At 47.4% G+C, this 21645-nt stretch overlaps 1 protein-coding gene across 7 annotated transcripts in view; it reads right to left on the minus strand.

The window, feature by feature from the left end:
• The window catches only part of LOC144731505 (C-myc promoter-binding protein-like), an 87220-nt gene that overhangs the window by 24210 nt on the left and 41365 nt on the right, over positions 1 to 21645 (minus strand). For all 7 annotated transcript variants that reach the window (XM_078612610.1, XM_078612608.1, XM_078612607.1 and 4 more), the window contains exons 4-16: positions 21335 to 21404; positions 18868 to 19037; positions 17600 to 17847; positions 16303 to 16369; positions 14826 to 14884; positions 11132 to 11276; positions 9763 to 9938; positions 6859 to 6959; positions 5075 to 5293; positions 4388 to 4533; positions 3218 to 3351; positions 2066 to 2201; positions 1037 to 1243 (exon numbers count right to left, since the gene is read on the minus strand). In XM_078612610.1, the coding sequence (XP_078468736.1) occupies positions 1037 to 1243; positions 2066 to 2201; positions 3218 to 3351; positions 4388 to 4533; positions 5075 to 5293; positions 6859 to 6959; positions 9763 to 9938; positions 11132 to 11276; positions 14826 to 14884; positions 16303 to 16369; positions 17600 to 17847; positions 18868 to 19037; positions 21335 to 21404 (1878 nt within the window). The remainder of the gene's footprint in view (positions 1 to 1036; positions 1244 to 2065; positions 2202 to 3217; positions 3352 to 4387; positions 4534 to 5074; positions 5294 to 6858; positions 6960 to 9762; positions 9939 to 11131; positions 11277 to 14825; positions 14885 to 16302; positions 16370 to 17599; positions 17848 to 18867; positions 19038 to 21334; positions 21405 to 21645) is intronic.

A 21645-nucleotide genomic window follows, 5' to 3' on the forward strand; every position in this document is an offset into this window, starting at 1 on the left:
GTTAACGCTACACGGGAGGATCCTTGTTATATACAGATAGTCCCCCGAGTTACGATGGTCCGACTTACGATATCTCGATCGTACGATGGCGATAGCGATACGACAAAATTGTGAAATATCATAAATTTCGCGCGGCAGGAAAACGCAGCAGCGTACGAGGTACGATACTGTATGTTGGGACGCTGCCGGGATTGTTTCCCGAAAAAACTTTCTATTAAATTGCAGTTCATATAGGTGGGCTAATAATTTACATTTTTTTTTACTTTACATTTTACTGTGCAATGCAGTATTGTAATTAATAAACACATACAGTATATAGTTTATACAGTACGGTACTGTCAATTGCTCTATTTTGCTAAATTATCACCATTCTTTAAGACTCCTGGGTAGGCTAGGCCATCTTCGACTTATGATATTTTTGATTTACGATGGGGTCGTCGTAACGCATCTCCATCGTAAGTCGAGGATTACCTGTACTTGTAAAGGCTGATGTGCCACAACTTGTTGTCATGCTATTAGCTTTGTCTACCAACCAGATTCTGGAATCGACGACATAATATTGAATACCTTCATGTCTGAGCATTTGAAAACCTATGAAAAGCCATTTGACTCGGTGGAAACTGATTAAGTCATGGCAAGCACTCAAAATGTATGTTATTATACGGCTAAGCAAACAAAACGAGCGAGAGAGAACAAATGAGGAACCACGGACAAAACAACACAAACGGACAGACGCCGCGCACCCACGCCGCAGACTCAACATGGACACACACACACACAGACACACAGTGCACACACACACACACACATAGCCACACACACACACCGCAGACTCAACACGGACACATGCACACAGCAGAGACTCAACACGGCCACGTACACACACGCACACGGCCACGTGCACACATACACACACGTGCACACACACACACACACGGCTACGTGCACACACACATTCACACACAGCCACGTACACACACACACACACGCGGCCACGTACACACACACACGCGCGCATAGACGAAGCTCGCGTCACCTCGTCGGGCGGCTCCAGCTTGTGCGCCTGCATGCGCAGCAGCACATCGTAGGCGGTGCGCAGGGCGCGGCTCTTGGGGTGCGTGACGCGCACGTACGACGGCAGGCAGATGAACCACAGGCTGTAGCAGTGGCCCAGGAGGCACTTGGCCCACATCTGCGGCATCGCCGAGCACTTGCGCGCCTGCTTCTGCGCCGACTTGATCTCCTGCCGGAGGGCGACGCAAAACATTTTCGCGAGGGGTTTGTTTGCGTGTGACAAGACTCCGCGCCTGCGATGGAACTTTTAGGGGTCGGTGGCGAGGCAAGGCCTCTCTCGCAGACTCTGCAAGGACTCCCGCTGACAGTGTAACGACCCTCCAGTGTCTGTAGTATGTACGTTGAACTTCTTTCGCACCGTACGTAGCCACCAAAGGTGGGATTTTAACCATTCGTAGAACTGGAATTTATTCCGCGTGCTGTGATCGGTGACCGAATTGAGACCACCAACTCACTACGTTTGAGCCACCGACTTCATTACAGGAGGCTGAAACTCCGATACGAACCCAAAATCCCAGCGGTGCTAGCCCAGTGCTCCGACCCCGAGCCGACTCGGCCACCTCCCTCGTCAGTGCAAGCAATTTCATTTCATTGCCCGTTAAGACACTTTCGAGGATTGTGCGGACACAGGCGACAAGTGCTATTAATAGAAAGTTGCATACGTTGGATACGTCACTAACCACCAAAACGCGTGTGAACACACGGCTGGGTAGTTCCGTTCACAGGTGTGTGTGTCCGAGATTTGAAGCTTTCGTGACTGCAAGGATTCATATTCTTAGGTATTTTCGGTAAAGTCACGTAGGTAAAACATAAAAATTAATAAAAGTAAAATAAAATAAAAATCACGACGTTTCGGAGGCAACACAAGCCTCCGTCTTCAGGTGGAACCGTCACAGCCACGACAGCTGTATCAAGTAATGAAAAAACCTAAGAATAGGTGTGTGTGTGTGTATATGTGTGGAAAAGTCGTGCCACTCCGAGGCGTGTGTACCTGCTTGGTACGGCGAGCGAGCGCTGGGGCGGGGCTGTTGGGGCAGCTGTTCTTCTTGGCGCAGCCCTGAGGGACCTTCAAAAGCCCCAGGGGCATCTCGAACAGCGAGTGATTCAGCACCGGGAAACCCGAGTACCTGGGACAACGAAGCCACCGCAGTTTAAACGAGGACGCGACAAAAAACGCACGTTAACGTGATTATTTTTTGCTCCGAAACAAGCGAGGTGGTTTTGATTTTTGGGTTTGGCTAACATCGGCGGAGAGTGATACCTGAACCTGTCGTGTGCCCACACCAAACAAAGACCCCCCGTATAGCCTGAACAGACTGTTGGGGCAAGTGCTGTGAGCAAGCGCCTATTAAGGCTGGCTCGGCACACAATAGAGAGGTGTGGTCAGCATCATGCCCGTGCAAGGTTGTTATTTAAGGCCGAGTCAACCTAAGGGAGGCCCAGGAACCGTTCAGATATCAATCACCACTGATATTAGCAATGGCCGAGATTTGAACTCGAGTAGCCAGGTTCATAGTGAACCACGCCAAGCATTACGCCACCGCTCCCCTCCACGTGACAAACACGAAGCACATGCACAGGGCCTCTTGCATCACACACGTTTAACAATCACGTACGTACGTATGTTGAACTTCTTTCGCACCGCATGTAGCCAGCGTGCAAAGTGCAGTGCGTAACGACCCTGGTGGTGAAACCCTGACTTAACTCTAGATTTGAAGCTTTCGTGACTGCAAGGATTCATATTCTTAGGTTTTTTCGGTAAAGTCACGTAGGTAAAAAAAATTAAAATTAAAATTAATAAAAGTAAAATAAAATAAAAATCACGACGTTTCGGAGGCAACACAAGCTTCCGTCTTCAGGTGGAACCGTCACAGCACGATAGCTGTATCTCACTTGATACAGCCTAAATCAGTGTATCTTGATACAGCAATCGTGCTGTGACGGTTCCACCTGAAGACGGCAGCTTGTGTTGCCTCCGAAACGTCGTGATTTTTATTTTTATTTTATTTTACTTTTATTTATTTTAATTTTTTTACCCGACTTAACAACTCCCAAGGGGCAAGGTTGGCGAGAGCCCTATAACCGCGTGAAGGGGTCCGAGCGTCCGCGCGCACGCGTGTCTGCTCGAGTTGCTGGGCCTCACTTGTACGCGGGCTTAAGCGCGTCGGGCCCCGGGCCTGCGGGCGGCTCGGGAGGAGTGATGAACACGGTGTGCTCGCTGCGATACGACTCGTCCAGCTCGATGAGTCGCACATCGTCGGCCTTCTCCACGTCCACCTGGATGGACACGACGGCACGAAGAGAAACAGGGACGGGGTCGGCAAGCTCGTCACGGGAGCGAATCAGAATCGGAGTGTTTATTTCATACGGGAGGAGGAGCCCGATGAACTATGAATATCTTTTTCGTAGACGTCCAGGAGGTGCCGTCCGCGCTCGGCTGGGCCTAATTGATTTCGCGCGGAGTCGGATTTTTGGCCATGGCCAACATTGGTGGCGAGCGAAAACACCCAACCTGTCCCGGGGCTCCTCTTCCCTTCACAAAACGTGCGCTGACCAGCGTGGTGAAGTATGGTCAACACCCACCGCAACCCCCACCCCCCCGACTGACATGGAGTGGGGAGGCCTTCATCCACCAGCGGATTGAGAAAGAGCTCTAAATTATCTTTAAGATTCAATCAAAATAAGTGTTTAAGAAGAACATTAAACTACGTGGTCCCTTACGTTATGGCAAGCTTCGAGGCCACTTCCTGGAGTCGTGGAGTTCTTCCATTACTCGTACGGTACATTTCATTAAAGCGTGTTTTAAAAAAAGTGTTTTAAATATTACTTATTTGAACCGCATCTACCGCATAAAGCAAGGAAACCTGTATATACATATATTTGGGACCTTTTTACTGGCAAAACGGTCCCAAGATATCGCTGCTCAGCCCGAGCTATAAATACTCTTGATATGTGCATTTTTTTTCGCCTTTTGGCATTCTCTGGTCTGACACTGGTGAGACTAGGCCATAAAGAAGGCTGTCTCTGGAGTAGGCCAATCAGTTTCAAAGACGACACGTATATTATCAGAACATGTTCATCACGAATACGTGTGGTTAACGGAGACTTCGTTCCTTGCAAAAGGTATCTATTTGGTATTTGAACATCTTAACATCTTTTTTATTGGCAGAAAGGGTAAAGCCTATTCTTATTTTTCACACTATACTTTTGCCTTATTTTCACCGTCTCGAACAACTCATGTTTCGTTGGTTCCACGAGACATATGCCGAGTGACAGACGGAGGGGGAGGCGTGGGTGGGCGTGGGGACTCCACCTTCTCCACGCAGTCGTCGAAGAAGGCGAGGCTGGCGTCCTTGTCCGTCACGAAGGAGCACTCCTCGATGAAGCGGATGAACATCTGCGTGCGCATCATCTGCGAGTAGAACTTGTTGTACGCTCGGTCGCGGCTCTTCAGGAAGCCTGCGAGTAACGATCGCATGGTCAACATGAGACTTGGTGCCCGTCTCGAGGCTTTCTCACTGCACTACGGTTCCCATGCCCGTGCGGATTGGCCAATGTCATGAATAACAAGAAACCTGCAGGCGCCAACATTGACATTTAACATCCAAAACCTTATTTCGATTAACGATTTCATCATTATTAATCTGACTGGCGATGCAGCATTGGCGACACTCACACTCGTCAACCAAGCCGCTTTAAAAGAAAAACAAATAAAATTGGCGAGGTTTTGGGCAACGGCCCTTCTTGATAGCACAACGAACACAGTGGTCGAGATGTTAACTACCTCGCCTGGTATACAGGAGGTCGTGGCTGCGATCCGACCCTATCATTTGTGGCCCGGTCACTTATGAAAAAAGAGCTCTATAATTCAGTGAGCCTTACCTGGTAACATAAAAATAGTTTAGTTTATATATTTTTTCTTCCAATGCATCATCACATCCACGGAGGCATCCAAAACTTACGCCACACCCCTCCCCCACCCCCCCCAATCAGCTCCCACCTTGCAGGTCGAAGAGCGAGCGCGCATCCGTGGCCTTCTCGGAGGGCGCCTGCGTGATGGGGCGCAGGTACGTGCGGTAGCCCTTGAGGATGGAGGCCATGAAGCGCAGGAACGCCTCCTGGATCTCCATCTCCAGCTGCTGCTGTCGGGCGCGGCGCTTGAAGTCCAGGTCGAAGATGCCGGACTCGAGCACGGGGTCCTCCATGCTGCGGTGGTTCACTGCGCGGGGTCACACGGCGGTGGAGGAGGGGGGGCAGCAGGCGGCGATGGTGGCATTGGCGGTGAGGTCTGGGACTCGCCGATGTTGAAACCGGAGCGATCGGAGCAGAGGAGGTTACACGTCCGTGTGCACCTTACGCGGCATCTTAGCCATCTAGGTCAGCGGTGGCCAACTGGAGTCTCCCGAGTTGCATGGGACTCTTTAATGAACCACATGCGGAGCTATCTAAGGGTCATAACGTTGAACGTACTAGCAAAGTAGCAAAAAATCATGAATGTCTCCCATGCTGTGCTGAAAACTGTCAATTATATATACACGTATATAATACTTGGCTCTTTGCAGAACTCATGGGTATCTGTTTGCTCTTGGTCCGTTACAGGTTGGACGCCCTGGCCTAGGTGAACATCATATTCATCTGAAAGACATCTAAAAGATGATTTTCTAATCTCATTCTTATGAAGGACACCGCATTAGTGAATAGGTGATGCCTATCATCTATCCAAGGGATACGTGGAAATCGCACGCAACTGGAGAAAATGTTTGTTGAGAGGAAAAGTAATGATGTAATTTGCTTGAAAAAAAAAATCAACATCTCATTTCTCTGCGGGTCACATCAATATTTCATTCATCTTGCTATTATATTCATATAGAATACACATTTCATTTAAACAGATAAGATTTAAATATCTCAATCATTTGGAAGTCACATTTAGATTGCATGCATCATTCATCTGAAATAATGATTAATTATCATTCAAATGTATAATGCGCTTTCCATCCTAGTATCCCAATGCGCAATGCATGAACAGCAGGAAACAAAAACAGAACCAGGGGCAACCGACCCAACTGCAGAGGGGAGGGGGCCACTTTAAAGGGATGGGGTTTGAAAGCAGACAAAGCAGAGACATAATTCAAATTATGATAATTGTTTTTTTACCCTTCTATCTGGCAACAAAACTGACACCTTTTTTTACAAGGAGTCATGTTTGCATAGACCACAATACCTGCAGTCATAATGCAAACAAAAAACATAACTCTGATAATGTATGCACTGTCCTTGAAGTTGATTGGTCCACACCCAAGACAGCTTTCCTTAGAGCCTAGTCTCACATGGGTTGGACCAGATGATGCCAAAAGGCGCACAACTCAAAGACAATGCACCATCATACTCTGATACTCTGATGGTGCATTGTCTTTGAGTTGTGCGCCTTTTGGCGTCATCTGGTCCAACCCATGTGAGACTAGGCTCTAAGGAAAGCTGTCTCAGGTGTGGACCAATCAACTTCAAGGACAGTGCATACATTATCAGAGTTATGTTTTTTGTTTGCATTATGACTGCAGGTATTGTGGTCTATGCAAACATGACTCCTTGTAAAAAAGGTGTCAGTTTTGTTGCCAAATAGAAGGCTAAAAAAACAATTATCATATTGTTTACTGGCAAATGAGGTTCCAATGGTATAATTGAAATACGTTTCGAGAACGCAGTTAATGGACCTGGAGGAGGACAACAACATCATCTGAAGGGACACAGCAAGCGACGGTTGTCCACTGCATCTCCACTTACTCGCCACGATCTGCTGGTGGAGGTTGGTGAGCGTGCTCATCAGGTTCTTGCACGGTTTCTTGGGCAACAGCCGCCAGTTCAGAGACTTCCTCTCCTCCGTCCTGGCAATCGGTCACAACCACAAACCCATCAGACTGTGGATATGAGAGCTCTCCAGTCACTGCCAAAGCAAACGCAAATACCGAGGATGTGGTAGAGTGCACTTAGAGGTTTTTTCGGTAAAGTAACGTAGGTAAAAAATTAAAATTAATAAAAGTAAAATAAAAATCACGACGTTTCGGAGGCAACACAAGCTTCCGTCTTCTGGTGGAACAGTCACAGCACGATAGCTGTATCGCTATTGATAGCTGTATCGCTATCGTGCTGTGACTGTTCCACCTGAAGACGGAAGCTTCTGTTGCCTCCGAAACGTCGTAATTTTTATTTTACTTTTATTGATTTTAATTTTTTACCTACGTGACTTTACCGAAAAAACCTAAGAATATGAATCCTTGCAGTCACGAAAGCTTCAAATCTAGAATGCACTTATGAGATTTACTTAGAACTTCCGAGCATTGTTATTTCGGGAACGCGATTTTAATGGCACACTTTTTAATTAAAAATATTCAACGTGCACGGTTACACATGATGCCGTTTCATTACCATTAATACCCAGCTGCAAATTGGCAGCTGGCATACAACCGGGACACAGCCTGGGGGGGTTTTTTTCCCAATTAAATTTTCATATAAAATTAGAAACTTTTTTTTTATACCAGTTTATATTTCTGAAAGGAAATGGTTGATGGGCTACTTTTTAATACAGTCTCTGTTCCCTGCAACCTATTCCAATTATACCAAGTGTATAATGTCTTGGAAACCCCATCGACCAGTGCGCCCCCACCACCCCCACGACACCCCCCTTCTCCCCGTGTCAGAAATTACTGCGGTAAATATTTTTCAAAGGACCTTCCCATTAAAACAAAAAACATTATAGTGGCCTTTTTTTAATCCTTCATGCGATAAACAAGATTGCACTTTTTCATTCACACCCTGCTATGACAATATCCACAAACTTAATTTGGAGCTTTCGTGACTGCAGGAATTATTCTTTGGTTCTTTCGGTAAAGTCACATATAAAGATAAAATAATAAATTGTGTGCCTATGTTTGTTTTCTCTCTATGTATCTCTGTGATATCTGTCTGCTTATATGTCTGTCTATATGTCTCTGGTTCTGTGTTTTATCTCTCTCTCAAATTTAGCATTCTCAGGAAGAACGTAATTAACCAGGTAGGGTGTTGACTGTTATGTTATCTGACTCTCTGTTGTATTACATTACATTTCTAAGTATACAAGATTTGTGTTTCTATTTAATTTGTACCTGATGATGATTGCTTGTGTTGCAATCGAAACGTCGTATGCTAGTATTTAATTTAATTTATTATTTTATCTTTATACGTGACTTTACCGAAAGAACCAAAGAATAATATCCACAAAACTAGTATTGAGGGAGAGGTCACATCTCAAAACTAGCTCTGTGATATCCGCTTCCGTGAACAGTTCCCTAACGTTCAGCGGGGCTCTCACCATACAGGTGGTTTTTCCATTGGCTATTGCGGAGCCTCAGAAGAACCAAACTGTGAAACGCTGGCCGCACAAGACAAGTCAACGCGGTTTGGGGCCAAGCAGGGCCAAGTGCGATGTTAATGACTATTTCGCTATGTATCTTGGTGATATCTGTCTGCTAATATGTCTGTCTATAGTTTGATGATGATTGCTTGTGTTGCAATCGAAACGTCGTATTCTATTATTTAATTAAATGTATTATTTTATCTTTAGACGTGACTTAACCGAAAGAAACAAATAATATTTCGTCTCATGTCGCGTCACTAATATGTTGTATGTATGCTGAACATCTTTTGCACCGTGCGTAGCCAACCACGTTTTTCGGAGGTGCGGGGAAAGGACAACAAACTAAAACACAAAAAGCAGTGATAAAGAAATTACTTGATAATTGGTTTTTTACCCTTCTATCTGGCAACAAAACTGACACCTTTTTTTACAAGGAGTCATGTTTGCATAGACCACAATACCTGCAGCCATAATGCAAACAAAAAACATAACTCTGATAATGTATGCACTTTCCTTGAAGTTGATTGGTCCACACTCGAGACAGCTTTCCTTAGAGCCTAGTCTCACATGGGTTGGACCAGATGACGCCAAAAGGCGCACAACTCAAAGACAATGCACCATCAGAGTATGAGAGCTCGGGGTAAGCATTTACACCATTGGAACCTCATTTGCCAGAAATTACTTTTCAATCTAGTGTTGCGTCACTTGCAAATCGACTCGTTCACTGCAGTGCGTCATCAGAAGCATGGCTCCGAGGTGTTCTGCAGTGGAAAAACAACCATGGCAGTTTCCCCAAGCTGCTGCTGCAGCACAGCCCCGGCATGGCTCAGTTGCACAGCGGCAAAAGAGGCGTCCGTCCCATGACACAGTTGGGATGGTGTTGGGCACATTGGGTGACACCCTGTGCCGGGTCAAAACCAGTCGAGCGGAGGCCGCCGCGATTCTCATACCAATACCCGCCATTGACGGTGACGTCACCACGGTGTCTTTGTTAGACCAGGTGCACTGAGGTCACGTGAAGTGTCGAAGGCTCGCTGACAGGTCACGGGACAGACGCAGACGCGATAGGTTTGCCGACTGAGATGACCGGTAGATGCACCAGCTGTATCCCCCTACTGCGCCAACTTGCTGCCTTTTAGCCGCCCGGCGCTCCGTTTGTTAGCGTCGCTGCTCTGCCCTCAGATGATGTTGGAGGGTGACTGCCTCCAACTGCCCAGTAGGGTCCTTCACGAGCCTCCTCCGCGGCAATTCCACACAGACACACACGCGCGGGGGGGGGGGAGGGGCCCACTCACTGCGAGATTGTGTTGGTGTCGAGGTCGACGCTCACGACGTCGGGCGGGGGCTCGTAGAGGTCAAAGTATCGCGAGTCGAGGCCCACGATGAAGGGGCATGGCGCGCTCAGTATGTCGGCGAGTGACAGTGGGCACAGCGGGATGTAGGGGCACTGCCAGTGGAACGGGAAGATCATCTGCGGGGGCAAGGAGGAGGGGGTGGTAACGAGGAGGAGGTCACGGTGATGTTGACCCCGTGGAGAGACGAGCACTGGCGTACGTTTGTCTTTTAGATGTTCTCGATAGAATTTACAAGGATTCCGTCCAATATGTTAAACCCACAAGCAAGTTAAGTAGCATTAGTAATAGGTCTTTACCCTTTCAACTGGTACAAAAACTGACACCTTTATACAAGGGATCATGTTTGCAATAACCACAACACAAGCAGTCAAAATGCAAACAAAAAGAAACAACTCTGATGATGATAATGATATGCACTGTCCTTGAATTTGATTGGTCCACACCCGAGACAGCTTTTCTTAGAGCCGAGTCTCACGTGGTGTTGGACCAGATGACGCCAAAAGGCGTAGCATTGTTTACTAACATTCGATTTTATAAGATTCTATCTAGGATTCACAGCTAAAAAAAATATAATAATTGTATTGTTTTTAACACATCCCATCAGCTACATGGGATTGTGGGAAGTGTTTTTTTTTTATATTAGCAGGATGGCTTATATATTTATGCTGAACTTCTTTAGCACCGTACATAGGCAACCATTCTAATTGGAGGTGCATTGAAATACACGCAATATTCAGCGTCTCGTCAGCCGAGTAAGTCTTGCTTAAACGAATGCTCTTGAACTGCTAGATGTTTATGGGTAAGGATCCTCACTGTGAAGATACTGCTCTTCGTACAATGCTCGCTTAGTATACAGGCTGCTTCAAAAAAAATGTTAACACTTATATGGGACTATCGTTTTTAAATGGAAAAAATAACGGATAATTCACTGTAACATGATAAAAAAAAAAATGTATGTTAATAGCTTCAAAAAGTCAACGTCTCCACTTGTTTGCCATCATTATCAACGCGTGCCTGGAATCTCTCCAGGTGGTCTCCAGAGCCCGAAGGCACATTTCTTGTGGTATTGTTACAATTTCTCCGAAGTTAACATTTTTTTGAAGCACTCTGTATAAGGCGTGCGCCTATCCCCAGCTTGTGCAGACTTTTCCCACAAAAGGCCATAGGGCGGCGGTGTTTAAACCTCCCAAGGGGGGGCTGCTGCTGAGCCGAGGGTTGTAGAAGGACCAGAGTTTGTTGTGGCGACCCCGTGGGGTCGCGGAGGAAGGTCACGGGAGGGGGCGGGGGGGGGAGAAGGTGTCCCGCTCACCGCGTTGAGGGCCTCGGCAGCGCTGGTGAGCACGGCAGGTCGCAGCGAATGGATGAGGATCTTGTTCTCCGTGAGGGCGAACAGGAGCAGCGTGGCCGCGTTCTCGGGCCCCAGGTTCTGGAGCAGCGTGCAAAACGACGCGCCACTGCACGGGGCATGACAGAAGGCAACCTTGAGCTCGTTGTGTTTTGCGGTGCATTCACTACTGCGTGGATCGCTGCGTCCCTTCATTAATTGATAAGGGGTCTTATTATAGCCTTACGATCACGTCACCATCATCAGGAGCTATGATCTATCCACTGCTGGATGAAGCAACAATACATTGAGCTTCTACTAAACTATCGGCTACCGTCCCTTCTAGCGAAGTGTCCTGCCCAAAATAAACCTAATCTTCAATGAGGGTCAATATGGTTTATGTAACTTATGAATGTTCTCCGAGTATAATTCCATGCAAGCGCATAGTAGAAGCATTGACTCAGATGTGATAGAATGTTTCTATTTTTTATTCATATGACGTAAATAATGGGTTTACTTGACCTCTGTAGGGGACTAGAGCTGCTATCCTTGACGACAACGTAAAAAATAAAGATTTCGATTTGAATCGCAACCAAGGATCGATAAATAATTCCACTTGTAATATTAACAGCGTACAATATCGCAGTTTTGTTCTGAATGGGTTCCATAGTTTAAGCGGAGTGCTCTTGTCAATAACATTCCGTCAGCAGGGCATCATTCATTCAAGAAACCGCACTGTGCCGATGTTACCAAAGAGATGCGAAACCAGTCATAAGGTTTGTAAAATTAAATGCCGACGCTTGGCCCAAATGCTGCAAAACATGTTTTATTTTCACGTGTACCCATATCTAGCAATTCATTTTGCTCCTTTTAGAAAAGTTCAAAGTGTTATCAGGGCTGAAGATGCCGATAAGAGAAGATCACAACACTGCTCATCTGAGGCAAGAAGCCATTTACTTTTTTTATCTTCAGAGAAGTATTAAAAACATTCACTGTATTGTAACGTGCCTGAAATAACTCTGGTATTGTAGCACAAATCTAAGCTTGCATTGAACTGGGCACAACGCCATAGCCAAACATGCCAATTGGAATGTATCTTGCAAACACACACACCACACACACAGGCTGTGTGTATCCCAGGATATTTTTCAAGAATTTGAAGCTTTGGTAAATGATGAAGAAAAAAACCCACAAAGAGTTGCGCCAGACACGCCGTTATCACATTCCAGTGACGTTATTATGCCAACGCTCCGATTTGTTTGAACGCGTGATTGCGGTGACATCACTGCGAGCGTATTGATGGGGTGTCTGGCAATGATTTTTGAATCTTTTTCTCGTTCACAAAGCTTCAAACTCACGTCAGATAGCCCGGAAACACAGCCTAGGTATGTGTCTATACAATAAGTGGCTAATCTGCAAGTTAAGTCACGTAGAAGGGAAATAATAAAATAATAAAAATATTAAACAATAAAATTCTGACGACGTTTCGACTGCAACACAAGCAATCATCATCAGCTGTGAAATCCACAGTAAGGACATTTCACACCTGATGACGATTGCTTGTGTTGCAGTCGAAACGTCGTGAGAATTTTATTGTTTTATATTTTTTTATTTCATTATTTCCCTTCTACGTGACTTTACCAAAAAAAACAAGAATATGAATCCTTGCAGTCGCGAAAGCATTAAATCAAAATGTAATCTGCAAGTTATTTAAGAATGTATGTGTCTTTGTCCAGAGAGAACTCCTGCTAGCTAGCTCCACCAATTTCAATGAAAGAGGTATGTACGTAGAACTGCTTTCCCTCCAAGGAAAAAAACTGAAGGATTTCTACACAAATCTGGCTGTCGCTTGATGAAGCTGGTTGTAATTACTGGCGAAAGAAACGTCGTACTCAAGATTGTAAATGTTGTTGCTTGGCTCTCCCAACACACCTGTGTGCTGTACTCGTAACGAATCGGCATGTTTTGTTTACGTGACAAAACTACCTAATTGGCTGTGTTCGTTGGTGGCGGGTTTAATGACACATTAATATATTTACGCAATCTAACCCAAAAAACCTATACTATGGATGATATTAGTTTCGAAAGCCGACGTGTTAAACAGAACTTCTTTAGCACCGTACGTAGTCAACCGTGCTAACCGGAGATGTGGGACATCTTGGAAGCCTGTGAAATGTTGTGTATGCTATGAAGGACAACATTCCAATTTAACAATTTATCTTCAACCCAATAATTGATCTTATCGGCCCTCACGCTGCCTATCTACTCTATCATGCAATATAATAAATAGCCTGGCAGGTGAAACGAGCCCCACATCTCCGTTTAAATATCATACGACAGATAGGTGTGTGCTGCTTGACAACAGGGTGTGCGCGTTGGATGGTAGGGTGGAGGTTAAAGATTCATCTCAATGGGCCTCCTACGACTACGGTGTAAAGCTGGCGAGTGGGAGTGTCAGGTGAGCGCTGAATAAATGACGAGGGTCAGGTGAGCGTCACGTCTTATGTGACGCCATCCCTAGGACGGGCCGGGTCCATCAGTCTACAATACAAGCACAATGCTTATTTTGGACCGCTCAATGATTTAGAGAAAAAAATGTCCTTCGTCTCCGAATTATTACGACGGTACCACAAATACGTCTCCGAATAATTACGACGGTACCACAAATACAGTGGTACCTCGGTATACGTCGCTAATTCGTTCCAGAAGGTAGGACTGATACCGAAAATGACGTATACCAAAGAATTTTTCCCATAAGATATAAAGGGAAAGGAAATAATCCGTTCCAGAGTATAAGAAATTATATTTTATATGGCAAATTATACATCAATGGGGTTGTGTAAAATAATTTAGACACTACTTATTACTGAAGTGCATACATAAGTTCGCAAAAAAATCGTGACTGCAGGGATTTATCTTCTTGGTTCTTTTGGTAAAGTCACGTAGAAGCGTCTGAATGGGCCATTCAGACGCTGTCTTTCCGACAGACCTGTTCTTCACCTAAGGACGGCTGCTTGCGTTGTGGCCAAAACGTCGTGAGAATAATTTTATGTTTTATTTTTATTATTTTATTATTTCCCTTCTACGTGACTTTACCGAAAGAACCAAGATGAATTCACAGAGAGTTAGAGCAAGGGTTGTGCACTGACCGAGATCTACAGGCAGACTGAGGTGCCGCGCTTTGTTTCAATCGTGAACGGGGCTCTAACTCTGTGAATTTTCATCCCGACCCATACACGTTCTAGCAAGCGCGCCATATCCCAAGCAAGACGTCGTATCCCAAGACATTTTTTGCTCGTCAAAACACGACGTGTACCAAATTCGACGTATTCCAAAGCGGTCGTATACCGAGGTGTGACTGCATTTGCCAACCGAGAACGGTCGCCTGGTTCTCTCCAAGTCGGTGATTCCCAACCTGTGGCCCACAGACCAACCGATGGTGCCTACAAGGGCATTGGAAGCGGTCTTGTGGATACTAAGAGTTACAGCAGTTTAAATCTTGAAAAGTTATACGTGCAGGGTGTGTCTGCAAATTAATCTTGGGGTGGGGGGGGGGGGTGTTGAGTGGTGGTCCGCAGGTCCAGAAAGATTGGGAATCACTGCTCTCAGCTCAGTTACACACGTTGCCAACATGCTCCGCGGGGAGCCTCGGGCCAAAGGAGCGTGGGGGGGGGGCTACCTGAGAGGTAGAGGTGAGGCGATGGGCTGGGACAGCACCAGGGAGTCCTGCATAGACAGCTGTAGCACAAAACACAAATACCATAGCAGCAGCAGCTGCTGTTAGTACGCAACAAAAGCAAAGATCCCCCCCACTGAGTGCGATAGACTATTTGGGACAAATGCTGTTTTGCGAGCATGCCTGGCCCCAAGCGCTGACGTTTCACACCACATCAAAGTTCATTTTCAAAGTTCATTTCAAAGTTAATTTATTAGGTATAGCCCTGTGAGCCATTCGGCTCTTGAATCGGGTGCAACCGCAACAAACAAAAACATGAACAAGAAAACATCAGGCATTGAGTTATGGGTCAATTAAATCGAGAGGCCGATACCTAGTACCGATAGAATTGATCACTGATCTTAGCTGTGGCGGAGAATTCAAATCAGAATATTTATTTATACCGGAGGAATTCGATGAGCTGTGAAGCTCTCCTTCACAGATGTCCAGTAGTCAACTAGTGCGGCTGGTTATGCAGCGCAGTGGGTTAACCAATGCGCCTTTCGATCTCAACCTGGTAAGCACCATGCACACGTATCTGCAGTATATTCTCAAAATGACAGGCCCCTTTCGGGACGTGGCAATCAAGGGAGTGATTTTCTGGCAATTATCCCACTCCTGAACAGAGACCACAATGTGAAAAGTGTCTGCACACATTGCTCCATTCTCTGAGAGGCTGTCACATGTTCTGGCATGTGACCCGAACCTGGTTTGCTCCCAACAAACCCAGGTAATTGCATCGATCCCAGGATGTAACAAAACAAAAACCACGTGAACTAGAGGCACATTACAACAGGAGCCAGCCCAAATGGCCATTTGGGGTGCGATGAAACCAAATGCTAGTTAACAATACTGACAGTTTATGATTCCCATGATAATCGACATCAGCTATGTTCTATCCACTGCTGGATGAAGGCCTCACCACGCTGTTGCCATCCATCATGGCCCAGGAATACCACGCTCATTTTCGCTCTCGCACATTGAGATGCCCAAATCTTGTCGCGCAATCTCCCCCGGTTTATGATTCTCGAGGAATGTTACAATGGGTTGGCAGGATCGCTCATACAAAGTTCGCTTTGCCAGTTGCAGAGGACGTTCTGTGTTTCTCCACGAACCCGTCTCGCAGGTGACGATCGAATCAACGAGTGAACGAACAAACGCTGTTACTTTGATAGTGCATTGTCTTTGAGCTGTACGCCTTTTGGCGTCCTCTGGTCGAGCACCAATTGGGTCGAGGCTCAAAAGAAAGCCGTCCCTTGGTGTGGAGCAATCAGTTTCAAGGACAATGCACATATTATCAGTGTGTTTTTTGTTTGCATTTTGACTGCAAGTATTGTGGTTAATGCAGACATGAATCCTTGTAAAAAGGTTTCAGTTTTGTTGCCAGAAAAAGGGGGAAAAACCCCTATTATTAAACGAGGTTTAGGTTAAAGAGCCTCACCTGGACAAGGATGCGTGGCCGTTGGGAAGAAGGGAAGGGCACGTGGAACATGAAATGGGAGATGTGCCTTCAAGCAAACACCACGAGGCCAAACACACACGCGACAAAACGGGTCAACATTACCGGAGCGAACGCAATCGCACAAACACCCGAAAAACTAAACAAATATCTAATCGCGTTATTTGCTCACGTCTTAAAGCGCAAACAGCACAATTACCACGGGTGAAAGTGAATAGGCATATGGCCACGTATACACGTACGATGAAAATTAATGAGAGCTCATTAAGGCAGAGACCAACACACGTGGGAGTGGTGAGGCTGGCATTACGCGAGCCAAGCTGTCCATCTCCGTAGTGCGATGCTGACCATACTAGGCACATTGCTCATTTAGGGGTTAAGTTGTCCCGAGGGAAGGGCAATGCCATTTTCATCATCGGCTAAACATGACCAGTCTTGTGCGTAGGCCAGGAATGTTAGCGCAATGCAGACGTTTATGCTGCTGCTTGAAAGATACGTACAAAATCGCCCCGTTTAGCCTTGCAGACTCTTAAGAGTAAAAATATATTTGTGAGCACCTATTAAGGCTGGTATGGTATGCACCACACCCGCCTTTGTCTTCCCAGTGCTGATATTTACACAATATACCAAGGTACTCATTTAAGGCTGCGTCGACCTTGGGGAGACTTACGACCGATTCAGACATCACCTCGCCGCTAATGTAAGCCGTGACCAGGAAGTCAAACTCAGGGCACCGGGTTCGAAGCAGTGCGATAACCACTGTACTACTGCTCCCACAAAAGGCACACGTGCCCAAGTACCATCCACTCACTCACTCACTCGCACACACACAATCACACGCAACTATATACACAAAATAGCTATCCATCCACACTCAACCCCACCGCCACACAAGACAAAGATCCCCCATATAGTCTGTAACAGGCTGTTGGGGCAAGTGCTGTTCGTGAGCACCTATAAAGGCCGGCACGGCACACAAGGGGGTGGGTGGCCAACACCACGCCCGACCGCCTTTGTCTCCCCAGTGGCGATGTTTAGACACTGCACCAGGTACTAACATTTGAAGCAGAGTCGACCTAAGGGAGGCCCAGAACCGGTTCAGATAATCGTCACCGGTGTTGGCTAGGTTCGTAGCACAGCACGCTAACCACTACACTACCGCCACATACACCTACACAAGCACCACACGACAAACGCTCTACGAAGCCAAATCGGATTGAGCCCTGCTCGCAATGACCTGCGGCCACAACGACCGACCACTCACGCGGCCGCCGCTCACTTCTCAATGGGCAGCACGTGCGGCCCGGAGAACGACAGCCGGTAGACGAAGAGCAGGAACTTGCGGAAGGCGTCGAAGAACGGCCAACGCGACAGCAGGCAGATGCACTTGTTGGTGTTGACAGAGAACGGCGGGCCAGGCAGCGGCCGTCGGTCGACTTTGCTGCGCAGGCCCAGCTGCACGGCCTGCTTCTCGCTGAGCCGCTCCGCGGGATAGGGCTCGTAGAACTGCACCGCCGCCCCGTACACCTGGGATGGAGGAACAATGTTGATGATCATGATAATAATAAAGTGACGCCAACGTCAAAGGAAACGCTCGCCGAGTGTTGAGAGCGATCGTAAACGTGCAGCAATGGCGTCGCCTAATTTTACGAATTCCGTTCAGAACCGTTTTATTAGAATTTAAAACTACAGGGACAGCAGAGAATAGAACTGTTAATTTGCCAAGAAAAGCTTTCTAGATTTGAAGCTTTCGTGACTGCAAGGAATCATCTTCTTAGGTTTTTTCGGTAAAGTCACGTAGAAAGTAAAATAAAATAAAAACAAAAATCACGACGTTTCGGAGGCAACACAAGTCTCCGTCATCAGGTGGGACCGTCACAGCCAGATTAGCTGTATCACTTGATACAGCTAATCTGGCAAGTGATACAGCTAATCTGGCTGTGACGGTCCCACCTGATGACGGAGACTTGTGTTGCCTCCGAAACGTCGTGATTTTTGTTTTTATTTTATTTTACTTTCTACGTGACTTTACCGAAAAAACCTAAGAAGAAGAAAAGCTTTGCTTCAGTGAACTCGTACAATAAATATCAGGTGAATTAAAAAAAATCATTACGTATTTTCTGTGTCATTGAGAGGGAAGGTCGACTGACATTGTTCCGAAAGGACACTTTCATCGTTTAAATGATAGCGATTATAAAATTGGAATTGTTGGGCGGGAAGGGGGGCAGGGTGGAGGGGGGAATGTACCATGAGAATTAGGCTATGGGTGTCTTAAACAGAGTCCACCCAGAGCAACAAGACCACCACCCAGAGGTCGCAAACGGGTTTTGATTCCTTACCCGTACCTGGCCGCACCAGGGTCGCAAATGGGTACCCGTACCCAGCCGGGTACGGGTAGCCGGGTATCGGGTAGGGTACGGGTATCGGGTACCCGACTGCGACCTCTGCCACCACCCCAACAACGGCAAGGGTTTGCCATTGGTGCCGCACGCCATGCCCTCCGGCCAAACGGACGAGCGCCGCAGGGTGTAGGAGGAGGGGGGGCACCTTGTCCCCGGAGACGCTGGTGAGGATGAACGTGGAGAAGATGGGTGCTGGGCACTTGGTCTTGGGCGGCCAGCACTCGATGACGGCGCCCATGGGCAGGCAGAACATGGGAACGGCCTCGGGCAGAGGGAACGTTTCGTAGTCCTCGTTCGGGTAGCGGCTCAGCTGGCCTGCGCAAGATCACACGCACGCGTGTGATCAAACGAGCAGGGTGCCGGCGCACGGCGAGATGGACAAGCCGGGGTGATGTGGCAGTGGTGGTTGGATGCATTGCGGTTGAAAGTTTTCCACACTTGAAACGAGTGCAGACACACAACTGAAGGCTGCGGGTGCTCCTGACATTATTTGTATGTATGTTGACCTTCTTTCGCACCGTACGTAGCCGATCGTGCTAATCCTGACAACAGGAATGGGCACAGCAGCATCTTATTTGCCAAGCGTGACGTTGTTACGAAAGCAAAAATAATCAGTCATCCTGAGCAGTGGCCTCCATGCATACATACATACAAACACACATAGGTGCATACAACAGCATAGATACATACACACATAGATACATAAAAATAGCATACATACAAAAGAATACATACATACACATACTTTTGTACAATTTCCTTAGGCCAACGAAACAGATGTGCGGGCGTGACGATCACAACATTCTGCCAACGCCTGACCACTGCCACCGAAGGGGTGACTGCTCGCATGAACAAAAAAACTAAAAAAACTCCCCGGCCTGTTTTACGAGGGCTTTTAGTAATGGTGCCCCTCCACCCGACGACCCCCGCCCAGCCCCCACCATCACCGAGCAGACGGCCAAGGTGAGTGCCAGGCGCTGCTGTAAATAGCGGGCGACTGTACAATGGGCGCACACTTTCGACTCGGTCACCGGCAGCTATTTTAAAACTGCCAACGGCACGCCCGCAGGCCCGATGTGCGTGTTGCAACAGTGGAGTGGCGGCTTTGCTCGTGATAAGTTTAATCCACCCTTTCGATGTGCTTTACTTGAAGTGGTTGAGAGGCCGCCGAGAGCGGAGGGCAGAGGTCGCAAACGGGTTTTGATTCCTTACCCGTACCCGTACCCGGCCGCACCAGGGTCGCAAATGGGTACCGGGTACCCGTACCCGGCCGGGTACGCGTAGCCGGGTATCGGGTAGGGTACGGGTATCGGGTACTCGGTTGCGACCTCTGGCGGAGGGTCAATACGAACACAAGTTAACGTCAGAACATCAGCGAATACGGACTGCATCAAGCAAAACGAGCAGTGGCAATGGTGGTAAATTGCACCGCGCTATGAACCCAGCGACCTGATGATTTTGACTCCCAGCCATCAAGTGGAGTGTAATGCCTAGTCCTGACATTAACTACCCTCCGCTTGAAAACCTACACACACCAGCCAAACGAATGGTCAAATAACTCCCATGACCGGCGTGGCGTGGATGGGTTTTCTCACAAGGCATAATCTAAACGGATAACATTCACACGATCCCTCCGTGCACGCGTTATGAACACGTGCGGCCGAGCATCGACAAACCCAGGCACGGGACCCTAAGCGCGACAACCTCTCTTCCGCCACCTCCACCGCGGTTTACTCATTAACCAGCCGGCGACATTGAACCGGTTGCATAATCGGCGCACGGCAGTAAGTCCCACCCGCGCGCGTGTGGAAAAACACTGCCGAGAAGTGAGTGCGCGAGCACGCGCGAACCGCGGCTGGCACACGCCCACGCGGTCACGCGCAACGACGACAGCCGACTCCCGCACTGCCAGCGCCGGCGAGTGGCATCATCGGCGTGACGCGAATGAGTGGCCGAGCAAAGAGCGTGACGAGAGGAGGAGGTGAAAGAAGGTGACAACCTTCGCGCGGTCTTCCATGTGACGCGTGAAAGAGTAACGAATGTCATCTGTTCCAAGTGCTCATATAAGGTTGAGCTGACCTAGGGGAGACCCAGGACCAGTTCTCATACCCATTTTCCACCGATCCTAGCCATGGGTGGGAAGCAAACGCAGGTAGAGAGGTTTATAGCACAATGCGCGGATTTCTGCGGTGCCACTTGCAATACATGGGCTCCGTAGAAAACTATATCCAAGTGTATAAATCAGCGGTGGGAAAGTTACGGTCCCGAGGGTCGGCCAAACATGGCCCGCTGTTTCAAGTTCATACGACTCATGGCCACATGAGAACCCACCACTTAGAAATGACCCACAAACGATATTTATCTGTTACTACAAACGTCTTAGCCGCAAAGAATGGGATTCTAGAGGGTAATATTTTTGTACTGGCAGCAAAACCATGTTCCTAATGTTCGCATGCTTAGTCACTTTCAACCCTGCGAGGGCCTCTTGCAGTCAGAGAAGTGGTTGAGCTGCATGTTCATGTGTGGCCCATGCCAAAGGTGTTTGAAAGCCCTGTTCAGCACCATGTATGGAAAAGGATCTCCACCCCTGGTTTAGGTGATCGAGTTCTCACCGGCTTTGTACGCGATGGAGTTGGCTCGAACCACAGACTTCTTGTAGCACAGGAACACAGAGGCACCCCACTGAGCAAACAAAAACAACGACCATGGATTTAACTTAACACATAGCAGGTTTTCACAGTCAACAGGTACGATTCAAAATTACATTTTGGGTTTGGTCAAGGAACAATTCAGCCGAATTTATGTTCCGAGTATCCTTTGACCACCCGACACAGCCAAACAACATCAAATTATCAGGTGAATGAGTGTTTGAGGAGCCAAGTATTATTGTTTAAATTGGCCGGTTAAGTTGAAGAATTCTCAC

The sequence above is a fragment of the Lampetra planeri genome, chromosome 39 (genome assembly GCF_965212315.1).
Source record: "Lampetra planeri chromosome 39, kcLamPlan1.2.h2, whole genome shotgun sequence".
NCBI lineage: Eukaryota > Metazoa > Chordata > Hyperoartia > Petromyzontiformes > Petromyzontidae > Lampetra > Lampetra planeri.